This window comes from Carcharodon carcharias, chromosome 3, assembly GCF_017639515.1.
Source record: "Carcharodon carcharias isolate sCarCar2 chromosome 3, sCarCar2.pri, whole genome shotgun sequence".
Lineage (NCBI taxonomy): Eukaryota > Metazoa > Chordata > Chondrichthyes > Lamniformes > Lamnidae > Carcharodon > Carcharodon carcharias.
In genome coordinates this window covers 232,864,121-232,881,610 of record NC_054469.1, presented here as the reverse complement: position 1 = coordinate 232,881,610, position 17,490 = coordinate 232,864,121, and the positions used below count along the sequence as shown (strand labels likewise).

General features: G+C 44.2%; 2 protein-coding genes across 7 annotated transcripts in view; one reads left to right on the top strand and one right to left on the bottom strand.

Moving 5' to 3' along the window:
* The window catches only part of fyco1a (FYVE and coiled-coil domain autophagy adaptor 1a), a 197,237-nt gene that overhangs the window by 114,206 nt on the left and 65,541 nt on the right, over window positions 1-17,490 (top strand). The gene's annotated exons all lie outside the window — the stretch shown is intronic.
* LOC121276199 (C-C chemokine receptor type 9-like) lies at window positions 6,787-8,563 on the bottom strand. The gene is made up of 2 exons (XM_041184340.1): window positions 8,488-8,563; window positions 6,787-8,141 (listed from the first exon to the last, which is right to left on the bottom strand). The coding sequence occupies exon 2, from the start codon at window positions 8,104-8,106 to the stop codon at window positions 7,042-7,044; it is 1,065 nt and encodes a 354-aa protein (XP_041040274.1). The 5' UTR covers window positions 8,107-8,141; window positions 8,488-8,563; the 3' UTR covers window positions 6,787-7,041.

Below are 17,490 nucleotides of genomic sequence, written 5' to 3'. Positions count from 1 at the left end.
TGTCAGTGGGCACACTTCTGACTTCTGCTCGCGCCCGTTGAGTGAAATATCGCGCAAGTGCACAATGATGTCAGGACATTTGCGCAACATCATCTCATGCGATTTTACGCCTGATCACATGCCCACCTGCGGGACATAAGAATCTGCCCTTAGTCTCCAGGACGGAAAATGCCCCAAGATTTTGATGTTAACGTACCAGCACTACAAATAATGATTGCTCAGTTCTTTAAACCTGAACGCAATGAATATTCTGTTCTGTTGAAGAGTCATACGGACCCGAAACGTTAACTGTGTTCCTCTCCGCAGATGCTGCCAGACCTGTTGAGTTTTTACAGGTATTTTTATTTTTGTTTTGGATTTCCAGCATCTGCAGTTTTTTTTTGTTTTTATCGCAATAAATAAATGTCAGCTGCATGCAGTCTACTAGCATAAGGTCAGTTTATTGTTCCAGTAATTCAAGATACAAAAACATTGCTTCTACAAGTTCCAAGAAGTGAGATATTTGCAAATAATGAAAAACAGTCACTGGTAATTTATATTTTAAAGGGTAAGCTGATACCCAGGGCAAGGTGAGAATACAGGATGAGTAAAAACTCCGAAGCACTAAGTTAAAAGATTCATCACTTGATAAAAGGGCCTTAAGATGTGCTGAAGGGTTATTTTTGTCAAACTGCGTATGCAGTCACAACACTCTGAATTTGAGAAATTAGCAAATTAGATTCATCTCCTTGGCACAGAAAAGGTTAGGGGAGATTTAACAGAAGTGTTCAAGATAATGAACAACAACAACTTGTATTTATATAGTGTCTTTAATGTCAGAAAACATTCCCAGACATTTTTCAGGAGCTTTATAGAACAAAATTTGTCACTGAGCCACGCAAGAAGATATTAAGGCAAATCATCAAAACCTTGATCGAAGAGGGAGGTTTTAAAGAGCATTTTAAAGGAAGAAAGAATGGTAGAGAGGCAGAAGCTTTTGTAGAGGAATTCCAGAGTTTAGGGCCTTGGCAAATGAAGGCACAGCCACAATGGTGGGGTAACCAAAAATCAGGAAGCTCAAGCAGCCAGAATTAGAGGGGAGCAGATATCTCAGATGCCTGTGGGGTGGGGGAGATTACAGACACAGGGAGCCGGACACCCTGAGGGCCCCCACAGAGGACATTCCAAGGGTGTCCAGCTGCTCCAAATCCCCTCTGTTTGTGACCCCCATCAACTACAGCTGATCAAGCCGAAGAGGATGCACCTGCCCCTGAACAGGAGACCCTTATCAGGCCAGGGTCCTCCAGGTCTCTGACCTTCAGAGGACGCCTGCCAAGGTCATCTTAGACAACAGGGTGTAGCAGTCTGCAGACTGTCTCTATTTCTGCTGCAAATGTCGGGTTTACAGCTAGACAAAACAGTAGGGTTAGAAAAATACTAAGAGCACAATGGTGGCACGGATGCTCACTCACCCTATGTAATTTGCACATGTGTAAATATATTTTGCTTTTCTTCCTCAAAATCTCAGCTGGTGAATGGCTGTTCCATGTGCTGCATGGAAAAAGTTCCAAAGTTATTCAAGTGCAACAAATACTCCCACTCCCCAAGTATCTCTCATCATGTTCCTCAGGTCTATGATGTCTCACTCAATCTCAGCTCTGTCAGTCACTTTTATGTCCACAGAAGCAACATGAACAAAACAGTTTCTCTGTGAATATGGTGTTTCATATGTGAGACTTGCATCAGATGATCATATAAAGTCATGAGTATAGATTTTGGAAAGATTTTCATTATCCTGATGCTGCTGCACTGAAACCTATTCACTGTGGGTGTTATAGATTTTAAACACGACCCGCCTTGGAGTCATTCCAACCAAGTGAACTTTTCAATGGCCTCCATGTAATGGCTGTCAGGTTTTGGTGTGGGTTACAGTGTAAGTAATCGTCGGGGGCCTTAGTCTTTCATGGCGGTCTGCAGTTTTAAGTCACGACCACGGTTACGGCTGAACCTTACCCCTATAATAGTTCCCACTCTCCACCTGCATGATGCAGAACAATGGACCTAATTAGCACCTGGTGACTCTTGATACGCCTGCTAGACAGCCACGACTATGCAATGTTATAGGTGTGCATCTAACATCATGAACCAGCCTATTACATATGAAGGTGCTCATTGCACCTGAAGGTCTGGGTAGCGTGGCTTGACTTAATCCCTGTGCTAGCACTCTCATAAGGACAGTTGAAATGATTATCTGATTGCGACAGTGCCTTCAGTGTCCTAGGCTTCCTCGTACATGTCTCAATCTGCTAGAATGAAAATGTGCAGGGCAGTATTAGGAAGAGATTTAAGCTATCTGCTGTGTGGACCTTGGTGTCAACGAATTTACTAAGTAATCCCAAAATGTGATGTTGAGACTGGCTAGGCCATGTCACACCCAGATGCTGTGGCAATGCTGGAAGCTCTCGACACAGGCAGAGTCTTGATTCCTTGTCAGTGATCAGACGATGGTGCTGCTGAAGCTCTCTGTCTGCACACAAAGGTAACCTGACACGCAGGCTCGCACCCAAGATTTAGAGTGACAGATCATAGGATCCTGAAGAGTGATTTCACCCTGGGGACTCAGTATCAGGATGAGGCCAGAACATTATTCATGCATGAGAGATGACCTATAGAGAGATGCTGCTGTCCGGAATTAGATCACTGCTCAGATGGTCAAGTTGATTGTGCTCCTTGAGGCGTCTTGCAATGCTCCAGGCATACTGCCATGAGTGCATTGATGTTTGCAGTGCTGTTTCTGTCTCTTGAAGGCTGTCATAGGCAGTGAAATGTTGGTGTGATACTTGAAAGGATGCACCATGTTTACTTGCTTGAGATTGAATGCTTCAGATTATCCCATTGCAGAACAGCCACATGCTTCATAGGCTGCATTGCCTTTCAAGAATGTGGCCATCATCACACAAGATTGCAACTACTCATTTTGAGATTGATGTTCTTTATTGAGATGTTGGGGACAGCAAAGAAAGTGTTAATGTCTACCCTGCGTCGAAGGGACAGGTGAAATCAGTTCATATGAGCTAGTCTTCTTCATCGCCCTGGAACCTTGTCGGTATAAGGGCCTCACCTTATAGACAAGGTGTCTGCAGCGTCGGGCCTGTGCTATGGCCTTTTCCTGTGGGGTGGCAACATCCTCACCCTCTCTGGTGTCCTTTCCTTTCGGCATTCCCCCCTCATTGGAGGGATTGTGCAGTTCCTCCACCTCTCCATTTTGACAATTCAACCCGCTTTGGAGCACCAGGTTGTGTAGAGAGCAGCAAACTACAATGATGCGGGACACCTTCTGAGGAGATTACTGGAGAACGCCACCTGACTGGTCCAGACACCTGAAATGCATCTTCAGCATGCCAATGGTCTGCTCAATCAAAAAGTGTTTTGCCAAATAAACAGCATTGTAGCTCTCCTGTGAAGCACTCTGTGGCTGCCGAACAGGCATCATTAACCATGTCCTTTGCAGGTAGCCTTTAGAACCAGTGAGACAACCCTGAAAGCGCTGAGGGCCCTCAAAGATCTGTGGCAGTCACAAGGAACTCCAGGTGTAAGAGTCGTGCAGGTTCCCAGGCTACCTCATACAAACCTTCATAATCTGCTTTCAGTGATCACAGATCAGCTGCACGTTGAGAGAGTGGAAGACTTTTCTATTGATAAATCTTAGTAGCTGCTGCCAAGGAGCTCTTAAGGCCACATGTGTGCAATTGATGACACCCTGCACCTGTGGGAAGCCAGAGATGGCTGCAAATCCCACTGCTCTGACAGCCTTGCTGGCTTCGTCCAGGGAGAATGGGATGTAATTGTGTATCTTACTGAATAGGGCATCAGTGACCTCTCATATGCATTTATAAGTGGAAGATTGCGATATTCTGCTGAGGTCCCCAGTGGAGCCCTGGAATAAGTCACTCATAAAATAGTTGAGTGCAGCGGTCAGCTTTGGAGCCAGTGGATGGCTTCCCAGGCCCTGTGTCATCAGATCCTCCTGAAGAATGTGGCAAATGTGAGCTACCACATCTCTTGACAAGCAAAGGAGTCTGTGGCATTGTCTGTTGCTCATCTCCAAGTCTTCAGTACACCCTTAGTCACACCAAACGCCTCCATGGAATTGGTGTCTCCTTCTCAACTTCTGGTTCTTCAGGCGGCCCCACTTCCATAGGGCGAGGCTCTTCCCTTTGTCCTGCCAGACGACGATGGGCCCTTCTTCTGTTCATGAAAGCCATGAAGAAGGCAGCTTTGCATGCTGCCTGCTTTCAGCACTCCTCCTTGTCTCTGTAGAAAAATACTTGAGATGCATGATTGCACCTTACCCTGTAATGATCACCTTCCATCGCCAAGCTAGGGAGTCATCGTGATGCCCTTGGCCTGCCCTCATTCCCGACATTCCATCACCAGGTCCACTCTTGCAGCTGATGCACATCCTGAAGGATCTCAGATAGCTGACCTCAACTGGCGGTCGTAACCCACAGTTTGGGAAGCTCTGATCTAGAATGAGGGACTAGAGATACGGTGTTACATTTCAAACAGAGAGCAGGAGAAATGCGCAAAAGGTTGTGAGACTGGAATTCTCGAAGACCCATCTTGTAGACATGTGACTCAATGTAGTAATCTGCTGCCACTACTTTTAGCATGGTCATTATCCCCGGAAGAGGTAGTTTGTCTTTGTCATTCAGAGGCATCCTTTGATCTTTTCTCTGAAGGATTTAGGGAATGCTGCAGAATCATGACAGCCTTCAGCATTTCTGATATTGATTTGTAGAATGCACTGGGCATTGTCATGCACAATCTGTGCACTGCGGGAGCAGAAACTTTTCCTATTTTGGCCAGTTGAGGGATTTTTCTGCAGAAGCTTGCAAGGCAATGGGATGCCTTGAGAAACCCAACAACACCTTAACAGTGGATGACCCCATTTCGCTATTGCCTCGATGTGATTCAAAATTGATTAATTCGTCAGCTGTCTTGTATGTGTCAATCACCTGAAGTGTTGCACATCTGTGCTGCAGCCTGACTGAGATTAACGAGATTCCTGTGACTATATGAAATGAACCTGTGTCATAACAGTCGAGTGTAGTGGTGACCTTCTTGACCACAGTGAGACCAACACAGGCTGATGAGTGCGACTGCAAGTCCTCATGTAGCCATTGATAGAGATAAGCAGTTGTCCCATTCTCTCAATAAAAAAACCCTCATATGCTTAATCTTGGCAGTATAATTTGGGGGTCGGAGTCAAAGCGAGACACAGTTAACGTTTCAGATTGATGACTTATCAGAACTGGAAAAGGTTAGAGATGGTAGTAAGTTTTGAGCAAAGGTGGGTGCGACAAGGACAGAAGGAAGGTCTCTGATAGGTGCAATTTCAAAGGTTAAATGACATAAAAGTTAATCTTAGAGTGCTAAAGAGAATGGTGCTGGGGCAAAATAAAAGAAAAGATGTGCCTCAAGCAGCTGTTCCGCTGTCTGAAAGCAAAAATAGAGAAAAACTGAAATATGCAAAGAAAATGGAACAAAATTGGAGGACAGATTTTACGGCTGCAATTGTTAAACTCAGTGCTGAGTCTAGAAAGTGCCTAATCAAAAGAAGAGGTGCTGTTCCTCAAGCTTACACTAGTAGAACAGTGCAGTATTCACTCCATCTATCACTGGCACACAGTGCTAGCAGTGTATACCGTATACAAGATACATTGCAGCAACTGCCTCGGCTCCTTTGACAGTGCCTTCCAAACCATGACCTCTAGCACCTATAACCAGAGCTACAGATGCATGGAAACACCATCACCTGCGAGTTCCTCTCCAAGTCACCCATCATCCTGACTTGGAACTATATCGCTGTTCTTTCACTGGCCCAGGGTCAAAAACTTGGAACTTTCTAACAGCACTTGGGTGCACCTACACCACATGGACTGCAGCTCAGCACCACTAATTGCTCAAGGGCATTTGGATAAGCTTGCCAACAATACTCACATTCCACAGAATGTGATGTTGTATCTTTGAGATGACAATTGACTGACATTTTCCCATAAGACGGACCATATTTTTCAACTGTGGCTAACAGGTTGCATCTAATCCCACGAGTTCACTGGAATGGTTTTTGTTTAGTGTTTCTGGATGTCACCAAATTTCATCTGGATCTTGTTTACTTTTTCTCTTATTTGGGACAACATTGATGCTGTAGCTTATCTGCTCCTGGGCAGGAATCAGTCAGTCAACCTTGGTGGCTCTGTATATAATCTGATGACAGAAAGGTGGGCTCCTGGAGGGCAGCAGCTGCTAACCATTAGAACATAAACAATGTGATCAGTGAAAGGTTTTCTTCATGTATTGCTTTCCACAGTTATTTCCATATCTCGGCACATCATAGATGACTCAAGGGCCACTGCAACTTTTATGTATGTTAAGAAGACCCTGACAATTTACCCGCTGAATTAGCATTGAGGCGCTAATAGCAATAGCATTAGATGAAATTTTATCAACCATTAGATCGCATGGTTGAATCAAGAATTATTAGCTGTCAAAGCCAAAGCCATTATCCTCGTACCTGTCACTGTTTTTGTGTGCTAAAGAATAAGTAGTTGGGATGTGGTCACTATTTTCCTGCTGTGAAATGGTTGAATTACATACAATTTATAGCACAAAAACAGACCATTTGGCCCAACAAGCCTATACCGGCATTTCTGCTCTACACTTGGTTGAACAAAGTTTTGCATTTGTAAGAAGTTAAACAGAAAACTTAGTATGATTTTTAAAACACATCAGATGGAAAAAAAATCTTGTTGAGTATTTTATTACAGAAATATATATTTGTGCTTAAACAAATTAAACAACATTTTATACACACAGATAATAAGAAATAAATATGTACACCATAGAATTGAACTTGAACCAGCTAGGTTAATTTTGGTATAACACAGCAGTGAATCAGAGAAAATCAGGAAAAAATGGGTAAAAACAACAATTTATGCTGTTTCATCAGTTTACACTTATTTAATTTACTATTATGCATTCTTATATATCTTTATTATTTTATAGAGGATACATAGTTGTTGTTTCAGATATACCCGACACAGGACGTGATGTCTCACACTCAGTTTTCAGATACCCATCCAATTGTTTTTGACTGATACATCCAACATCTTTTAAAATCTTCAGAAAGCTATTTCTAAACTTCACTCCAAGAAATACATAAAGAATAGGATTGAGACAGCAATGTACAAATGCAATACTCTCTGTTACAATAATTGCATAGTCTACATTTGCAGTGTATTCACAACTAGAGATTTCTTGCTTGATGATCTGTAGAGTTTTAATTAACAAGACAATGTTGAATGGCAGTTCACAAAACACAAATGCAACTACAACTGCAATGATAATCTTTAATGATTTATGCTTCTGAAACCCCTTAGCTTGGAGCAGAGTTTTTGCAATGATTGAGTAGCAAAGGCTCATGGCCACAAAGGGTATCAGAAATCCCACTACCATCTGTGTTATATGCACTCCCACTTTGATTATGTTGCCTGATTTGGGAGGATACATCATAATGCAGATAGTTTTATCAGACATATCAGTATATGCTTCACTTAATATGAATTCTGGAAGAGTCAAAATGAGTGTAAATACCCAAACCCCTACACAAATGAACATACTGTGCTCTTTTTTATTTTTATTGTTGAGCATTTTTGTTGCTTGAACAATGGCTTTGTACCTGTTCACACTTACATGGGTCAGTATTAACATACAACTGTAGAAGTTGACAGTGTATGCCCCGTTCACAATTTTGCACATAAAAGTTCCAAAAATCCATTCAGTGTATGCGTCAACTGCCCAGAATGGCAGGGTGCAGAGAAAGAGCAAGTCAGCAATCGCCAGATTCATCATGTAGACATCTGTCACGGTCTTCAGCTTCTCATAGTAAACATATGTCACAATGACCAGGGAATTCCCCAGCAGCCCTGTCACAAATACAACTGAATAAAAACAGGGCATAAAAACCCCTTTGAAATCATCAACTTCGGTATTCTCACAAAATGTTACAGCAAGTTGAATGGGAAGTGTGATGTTTTCTTCGTAATATTCATAGCTGTCTGTCATAATTGGAAACCAGAAATTGGGTCTACAGAATACAACTGAAATAAAGCACAGATCCTTGTGATGTACAGGGATAAATTCTGACTTGCCTGTTCCAGTGGCATGTACAATTATTTCATTAACCAAAAATAAAATTAGGATTTATTCGAATAACCTGATAGTAAATGTTAATCCTAACAGTTTTCTTTTCCAAACATTTTTATGCAGGATTATTTCCAAAATTTAATTCTTACTTTTCTCCAAAGGCACTTAGTCCTTGTTTTGTCACTTACCGATTTCAAATTAAATAAAAATATGCTAATCATAGTTATATTTTAACAATAAAGGTTTTTAATGCATGCTTTTTAAGAATCAGTATTGAAAGCAATCTATGTGAAAACTTACCACAATGTCAGCCTTTGGAATTTTAGAATACTTCACTGCTGCATGCTCCAGGTAAGTTGAAATCACACCCAGAGGTGACTTTGTTTTATAAGTTGAAGATCAAGGAAGGAACTGCTGCTTTTGAGTAATTTCCGGTTGCTTGCTGTCACAAACCTAACTGTTGCTGTGCTGTCATAAAATTGTTTTGTAAATTTATATATATATATATGATATATATATATGATACACACATATATATATATATGATATATACATATTGATATATATATAAAACCAAGATGGATCATCCACTTGGTACTTCTGTCTGAAGATTATTGCAAATGCTTCAGCCTTTTCTTTTGCACTGATGTGCTGGCTCCTCCATCACTGAGGATGGAGATTTTGTTTTGTGTGTTTGTTGAGTTGTTTAATTGTCCACCACCATTCAAGACTGGGTGTGGCAGGACTGCAGAGCTTAGATCTGATCCGTTGGTTGTGGACACACTTAGCTCTGTCTATGCTGTTTGGCACGCAAGTAGTCCTGTGTTGTAGCTTCACCAGGTTGACAACCCATTTTTAGGTATGCCTGGTGCTGCTCCTGGCATGCCCTTCTGCACTCTTCATTGAAGCAGGGTTGATCCCCTGGCTTGGTCATAATGTTAGAGTGGGGGAAATGCCAGGCAATGAGGTTACAGATTGTAATTGAGTACACCTGTGCTGCAGCCAGTGGCCCACAGTGCCTCATGGATGCCAAGTCCTGAGTTGCTAGATCTGTTCAAAATCTATCCTATTTAGCACAGTGGTAGTGCCACACAACACAATGGAGGGTATCCTCAATGTGAAGACAGGACTTCATCTCCACAATGACTGTACAGTGGTCACTCCTACTGATACTGTTATGGACAGGTACATCTGAGGCAAGTAGGTTGGTGAGAATGAGGTCAAGTATGTTTTTCCCTCTTGTTGGTTCCCCCACCACCTGTCGCAGAACCAGTCTAGAAGCTATACGAACTCTGTCTGTGGAGGTGCTACCAAGCCACCCTTGGTGACGGACGTTGAATTCTCCCACCCAGAGTACATTCTGCACCCATGCCACCCTCAGTGCTTCCTCTAAGTAGTCTTCATTGTGGAGGATTATTGATTCATCAGCTGAGAGGGAGATGGTTAGTGGTAATCAGCAGGAGCTTTCCTTGCCCGTGTTTGACCTGATGCCTTGAGATTTCACAGGGTCGATATTGAACACTCCCAGGGCAACTCCCTCCCAACTGCGCTGCCACCTCTGCTGGATGGGACAGGACATACTCAGGGATGTCAAGCTATTGCTTGACTAGTCTGTGAGACAGCTCTCCCAATTTTGGCACTAGCCCCCAGATGTTAGTGAAGAGGACTTTGCAGGGTCGCAGGGCTGGGTTTGCCTTTGTCATTTCCGGTTTGATACCGAGTGGCTTGCTAGGCCATTTAAGAGTCAACCACATTACTGCAGATCTGGAGTCACATGCAGGCCAGGCCAGGTGAGGACGGCAGCGAACCAGATGGGTTTTTACGGTTTCATGATTTTTATTGAATTCAAATTTCACCATCAGCTGTGGTGGTATTCAAACCCAGGTCCTCAGATCATTATCCTGGGTTTCTGGATTACCAGTCCAGTAATAATACCACTACGCCACTGCCTCTCCCTATGGAACTTTATCAAATGTTCCTGAAGTTTGGGTACAGAACATTGTATGGTTAATTATAGTTGGCCTGGTTTGTCACTCAAAGAAACCAAGAAGAATGATCAGGTAGCAGTGTCGACCTAAAGCCATTTTGACAATTGTTTACAATGTTTTTTGCTGTACTGATTATCTTCAGATTTACCACTAGTAATTAATAATATTATTTTGCATGGAATCAATGTTAGACTAATAGTGGAGTACTTTACTTGGGTCTTTACTAAAGAGAATCATATTAGAGAACAAGGTGATAACTATTATCCACCTCCCCCGCAAAAAACAGATGGGGTAGGGTTGAGTGTGATGTAAAATTTTTTTACATTTCACACCCAACCCCAACCTGCTGCCAACCTGCCCAGCCACTTCCACATTTAACAGAAATGGAGCAGGGAATGGGCAACCACCCCCCTTCCAAGAGGGAGGTTGTCCATTCAAACATTATAATGAGGCTGGGGGCACCACTTTTAACCTTTTTTTCAATGTTTAATGCTGGCCAGCTAGGTTTTCCTGGCACCCTCCACTACCCACCTCCACCCCCCAAAATCCAGGAAGGAGAGGACTGTTTTGGGGAAAATATAAATGCCCTTCCAGCACTGCATGCGAGCCAGGTGGAGCAGTAGTGCTTCCCTCCACCCCTCCCCGGCTCTGACCTCAAACAAACCTGCTTCCCTGGCCTCCCAATTCCATACCGCTACCCAAGGCCCCTGGGTCGGAGATCAGACATACACTCCCACTAATGCAGCAACAAGTATTTTAAATGTTCCTGGTGTCCTCTGGATTGTTCCTTGTCTGACTGAGAGCCAGACCTGCCAATCAGGCCGTCTCCTAGTTGGGATTCCTGTTTTAAAAAAAAAATTATCCACAGGATACAAGCAGACTGTTTCCTGTGGCTGAGGTGTCTAGATCGAGGGGCTAGGAATGCAATTGTAAATCTTAGAGATTTAACATAGAGAATAGGAGAAACCTCTTTACACAGAGACTTGTGAGGCTGTGTAATTAATTTCTGTTAGTGGTTGAGGCAAAAACGATGGTCTGAACCTTCCTAATTGTAATTAAGAAAATCGTTGTGCCTACCAGTGGCCAACTGAGGGAGTTACATGCGAGTTTGCAGGTAAGCTTATTTGCATACTCATTATTGCGAGCATTGATGTAAAACCCATGTAAAATGGGTATATTGGCAGCTGAACTTCCAAGAAACTTATTTTCAGCCTTTTCAATGCACTGTTCAGGACACAATTTTGACCATTCAAGTGCTATCTGTGCCCAGAGGACAGGGTTCCATCCATGAGTAAGGTTGCTAACCCTCCAAGATTGGCCTTAAGTCTCCAGGAACTGAAGATCAATCTCCCAGACACTGCTGTGTACAACCCTGGAGAAATATCATTGAAACATTAAGAAAGATTATTTTTTCATTTTCTTTGAACATTTCTCTTCACCAGATATAAAAATATTAAAAATAGGTAAAAGGCTGTTTGGTTGACAGTCAAGCATCATCCATTTGGGCAATCACAGAATCACACAGTGCAGAAGAGGCTCATCGGCCCATCGAGTCTGCACTGACACGTGAGAAACACCTGACCTACCTACCTAACCCCATTGACCAGCACTTGGCCCATAACCTTGAATGTTATGAGGTGCCAAGTGCTCATCCAGGTACTTTTTAAAGGATGTGAGGCAACCCGCCTCCACCACCCTCCCAGGCAGCACATTCCAGACCGTCACCACCCTCTGGGTAAAAAAGGTTTTCCTCACATCCCCCTCAACCTCCTGCCCCTCACCTTGAACTTATGCCCCCTTGTGACTGACCCTTCAACTAAGAGGGACAGCTGCTCCCTATCCACCCTGTCCATGCCCCTCATAATCTTGTACACCTCGATCAGGTCGCCTCTCAGTCTTCTCTGCTCCAATGAAAACAACCCAAGTCTATCTAACCTCCCTTCATAACTTAAATGTTTCATCCCAGGCAACATCCTGGTGAATCTCCTCTGCACCCCATCCGGTGCAATCACATCCTTCCTATAATGTGGCGACCAGAACTGCACACAGTACTCCAGCTGTGGCCTCACCAAGGTTCTATACAACTCCAACATGACCTCCCTACTTTTGTAATGCCTCGATTGATAAAGACAAGTGTCCCATATGCCCCTTTTACCACCCCACTGACATGCCCCTCCGCCTTCAGAGATCTATGGACATACACGCCAAGATCCCTTTGTTCCTCAGAACTTCCTCGTGTCATGCTGTTCATTGAATACTTCCTTGTCAAATTACTCCTTCCAAAGTGTATCACTTGCAGGGTTAAATTCCATCTGCCACTTATCTGCCCATTTGACCATCCCATCCATATCTTCCTGTAGTCCAAGATACTCAACCTCACTGTTAACCACCCGGCCAATCTTTGTGTCATCCGCAAACTTACTAATCCTCCCCCCACCCCCCCACATAGTCATCTATGTCGTTTATATAAATGACGAATAATAGGGGACCCAACACAGATCCCTGTGGTACGCCACTGGATACGGGCTTCCAGTCACTAGAGCAGCGTTCTGTCATCACCCTCTGTCTCCTACAACTAAGCTCATTTTGAATCCACCTTATCAAATTACCCTGTATCCCATGTGCATTTGCCTTTTTTATAAGTCTCCCATGTGGGACCTTGTCAAAGGCTTTGCTGAAATCCATATAAACTACATCAACTGCACTATCCTCATCTACACACCTAGTCACCTCCTCAAAAAATTCAATCAAATTTGTTGGGCATGACCTCCCTCTGACAAAGCCATGTTGACTATCCCTGATCAAACCTTGCCTCCAAGTGGAGATCGATTCTCTCCTTCAGAATTTTCTCCAATAGTTTCCCTGCCACTGACGTGAGACTCACTGGTCTGTAGTTCTCTGACTTATCTCTACAACCCTTCTTAAATAGCAGAACCACATTAGCTGTTCTCCAATCCTCTGACACTTCCCCCGTAGCTAGAGAGGAATTAAAAATTTGGGTCAGAGCTCCTGCAATCTCCTCCTTTGCCTCCTTCAGCAGTCTGGGACACAAATCAACTGGTCCACTTTTAAGCCTGCCAGCACCTTCAATACCTTGTCACTCCCTGTATAAATTTGCTCAAGAACCTCACAGTCTCTCTGCCCGAGCTCCATACCTTCATCCTCATTCTCATGGGTGAAGACGGATGTGAAGTATTCGTTCAACACTCTACCGATGTCCTCTGGCTCCATCCATAGATTGCCCCATTGGTCCCTAATGGGCCCTGCACTTTCCCTGGTTATCCTCTTCCCATTGATAAACTTATAGATTATCTTGGGATTTTCCCTACTTTTACCAGCCAGTGCTTTCTCATATCCCCTCTCTGCTCTCCTAATTGCTTTCTTAAATTCCACCCTGTACTCCACTAATGCCTCTGTTGATTTGCTCCCCTTGTACCTGCTAAAAGCCTCTCTTTTCCTTCTCATCGTATCCTGAATATTTCTGGGCATCCATGGTTCTCTGGGCTTGTTACTCCTTCCTATCACCCTAGAGGGAACATGTTGAGCCTGTACCCTCCCCATTTCCTTTTTGAATGCCCTTACTGCTCTTCTATAGATTTCCCCACAAGTAGCTGTTCCCAGTCTACTTTGGACAGATCCTGCCTTGTTTTACTAAAATCCTCTCCCAGTCCAAAACATTTTTTTGCAACTTGTCTATCTCTTTGTCCATAACAAACTTAAATTGTACCATGTTGTGGTCGCTATCATTAAAATGCTCCCCCATCACCACCTCAGCCATCTGTCCTGCTTCATTCCCCAGAATTAGGTCCAGCACTGCACCGTCCCCTTGTTGGACCCTCTACGTATTGACCTAAAAAGTTCTGTACACATTTCAAGAAATCCACTCCATCCAAACCCTTAACACTATGTTTATCCCAATTAATGCTGGGAAACTTGAAATCACCTAATATAATTACCCTATTATTGTTTTTACACACCTCCGCAAATTGTGCACATATTTGCTCCTCAATTTCCTGCTGACTATCTTGGGGGGGGGTCTATAATAAACACCTAACAATGTGGCTGCCCCTTTTTTATTCCTAAGCTCTACCTACAAAGCTTCATCCAATGCCTCCTCCAAGATATCATCTCTCCCTACTGCAGTAACTGACTCCTTAACTAATAATGCAATGCCGCCGCCTCTTTTACCCCTTCCCCTGTCTCGCCTGAAGATTCTATATCCTGGAATGTTGAGCTGCCAATCCTTCCCCCTCCCTCAACCATGTCTCTGTGATGGCTACTACGTCACAATTCCATGTGTCAATCCTCCCCCTTAACTCATCCGTTTTAGCTGTAATTATCTTGGCATTAAAGTAGAGGCCATCCAGTCTTGCCTTACTCCCTTGAAACTTAATGCAGCTATACTCCCTCTGGCTTGTTTGTTTTACTATATTATGATTTATCCCTATTCTGCTAACATTCTGTGACCCCTCCCCCTGCCAAATTAGTTTAAACTCCTTCCAACAGCACTAGCAAACCTGCCTGCAGGGATGTTAGTCCCACTCTGGTTCAGATGTAGACCGTCCTGCTTGTACAGGTCCCAACTTCCCCAGAAATGGTCCCAGTGATACAGGAATCTAATACCCTCCCTCCTGCACCAACTCTTAAGCCACGTATTCTGCACTATTCTCCTATTCCTGTGCTCGCTAGCACGTGGCACTGGGAAAATCCAGAGATGACAACTCGAGAGGTCCTGCTTTTCAGTCTACTGCCTAACTCCCTGAATTCTTGATGCAAGACTTCATCCCTCTTTCTATCACATCATTGGTACCAACATGTACCATGACCTCTGCCTTATCACCCTTCTCCTTCAGGATGCCCTGCAGCTGTTCAGTGACATCCCGGACCCTGGCACCAGGGATGCAACACACCATCCTGGAGTCATGTTGATGGCCACAGTAGTGCCTGTCTGTTCCCCTGACTATAGAATCCCCTATTACTATTACTCTTCCTCTCTTCCTCCACTCCTGTACAGACAGGCTGCTTATGGTGCCAGAAGCTTGGCTCTGTCTTCACTCACTGGAGGAAACAGCACCTTCATCAGCCTCCAAAATGGAATACCAATTTGCGAGCAGGACCCCAGGGGACTCCTGAACTACCTGCCTGTTTCTCTTGGACTGCCTGGTGATCACCCATTCTCTTCCTTCCTCAAGTCCCTTCAGCTACGTTGTGATCACCTCTCTAAACGTGCTATCCACGAAGCTCTCAGACTCATGGATGCTCCACAATGTCCCCAGCTGCTGCTCCAGCTCTGAAACCCAAGCTTCCAGGAGCTGCAGCTGGACACACTTCTAGCACACATGTTGGTGGTCCCAGGCACTGAAACTGTTCCTGCTGCCAACATGGAGCACGAGGAGCACACCACGGTTTTGAGCTCTCCTGCCATGACTTATCCCTTTAAACTAAACCTTTTAAATCAATTACTCTAGGGCCCTTCTTTCCTAATCCTCATTACTACAGAATATACACAAAAAAGACCTTAAACTATAAACGATAAAAGTAGTAAATACTTACCCGACCTTACCCACTACTCACCAGTCATTTCTCTCCCTTGTAGCCTATACTGCTGCAGTTGGGCAAGACCACTCTCTGAAGATTTAAGAAATTGGATAGCAAAGAAAAAATACAAAGAGCACCTCTTCCCCTATGCACCAAATTGCCACTGTGCACCAAATTGCCAATACCCGCACTCACTCTGGCTGTGTCTCACTCAGCATGGGGTCTTTCCCCTACTCATGCGCAAGCCCACTGATCAAGTACAATGAGTCTTTTTACTTTCAAATTGGCATAGAAAGGCAGTACGTCACAAGGATGTGTTGGCCGACTAATGGCTGTAGCATATGGGAAAGTCATGTGATGAAACCACCAGGAATGCATTTAATTGTAATTGATAGCCCTATGCGAAGGACACATAACTTCAATGATGCAGCCCTGCCGGAAGCATTGGAAGACAAGAGGCACTACTCCTGGGTGTGCAGGTCCTACGCTTGCCAGAACTATTATTTGTGACACTAAGTAAAAAGGGTGAGGCCATGGAGAGATTTGAAAACGCAAACGAGAATTTAAAAATTAAGACATTGCTTAACTGCGAACCAGCGTAGATCAGCAAGCAAAGGAGTGGTGGGTGAATGGGACTTGGTGTGAGTTGAGACACAGACAGCAGAGATTTGGATGGCCTCAAGTTTACAGAGGGTGGAATTTGGGAGGCCAGCCAAGGGTACATTGGCATAGCCAAGTCTAGAGGTAACAGAGACATGGATGAGGCGTATTTTCTATTCATTCATGGGATGTGAGCTTTGCTGGCTGGGCCAGCATTTATTGCCCATCCCTAGTTGCCCTTGAGAAGGTGGTAGTGAACTGCCTTCTTGAACCGCTGCAGTCTATGTGTTGTTGGCACACCCACAGTGCTGTTAGGAAGGGAGTTCCAGGATTTTGACCCAGCGACGGTGAAGAAACAGTGAAATATTTCCAAGTCAGGACGATGAGTGACTTGGAAGGGAACTTCTAGATGGTGGTTTTCCCAGCTATTTCCTGCCCTTGTCCTTCTAGATGGTAGTGGTCATGAGTTTGGAAGGTGCTGCCGAAGGAGCCTTGGTGAAGTCCTGCAGTGCATCTTGTAGATGGTACACGCTGCTGCTACTGTGCGTCGGTGGTGGAGGGAGTGAATGTTTGTGGATGTGGTGCCAATCAAGTGGGCTGCTTTGTCCTGGATGGTGTCAAGCTCCTTGAGTGTTGTGGGGACTGCACTCATCCAGGCAAGTGGGGAGTATTCCATCACACTCCTGACTTGTGCCTTGTAGATGGCGGAGAGGCTTTGGGGTTTCAGGAGGTGGGTTACTCGTCACATTATTCCTAGCCTCTGACCTGCTCTTGTAGCCACAGTATGCATACGGCTAGTCCAGTTCAGTTTCTGGTCAATGGTAACCCCTAGGATGTTGATAGTGGGGGATTCAGTAATGGTCATGCCATTGAACATCAAGGGGCAATGGTTGGATTCTCTCTTGTTGGAGATGGTCATTGCCTGACACTTGTGTGGTGGAAATGTTACTTGCCACTTGTCAGCCCAAGTCTGGATATTGTCCAGGTCTTGCTGCATTTGGACATAGACTGCTTCAGTATCTAAGGAGTCGCGAATGGTGCTAATATTGTGCAATCATCAGCGAACATCCCCACTTCTGACCTTATGATGGAAGGAAGGTCATTGATGAAGCAGCTGAAGCTGGTTGGGCTGAGGACACTACCCTGAGGAACTCCTGCAATGATGTCTTGGAGCTGA

Bases quoted from the DNA above. Each gene is read 5' to 3' on its own strand.
- LOC121276199 (XM_041184340.1), bottom strand. From the start codon at position 8,106: ATGACAGACAGCTATGAATATTACGAAGAAAACATCACACTTCCCATT.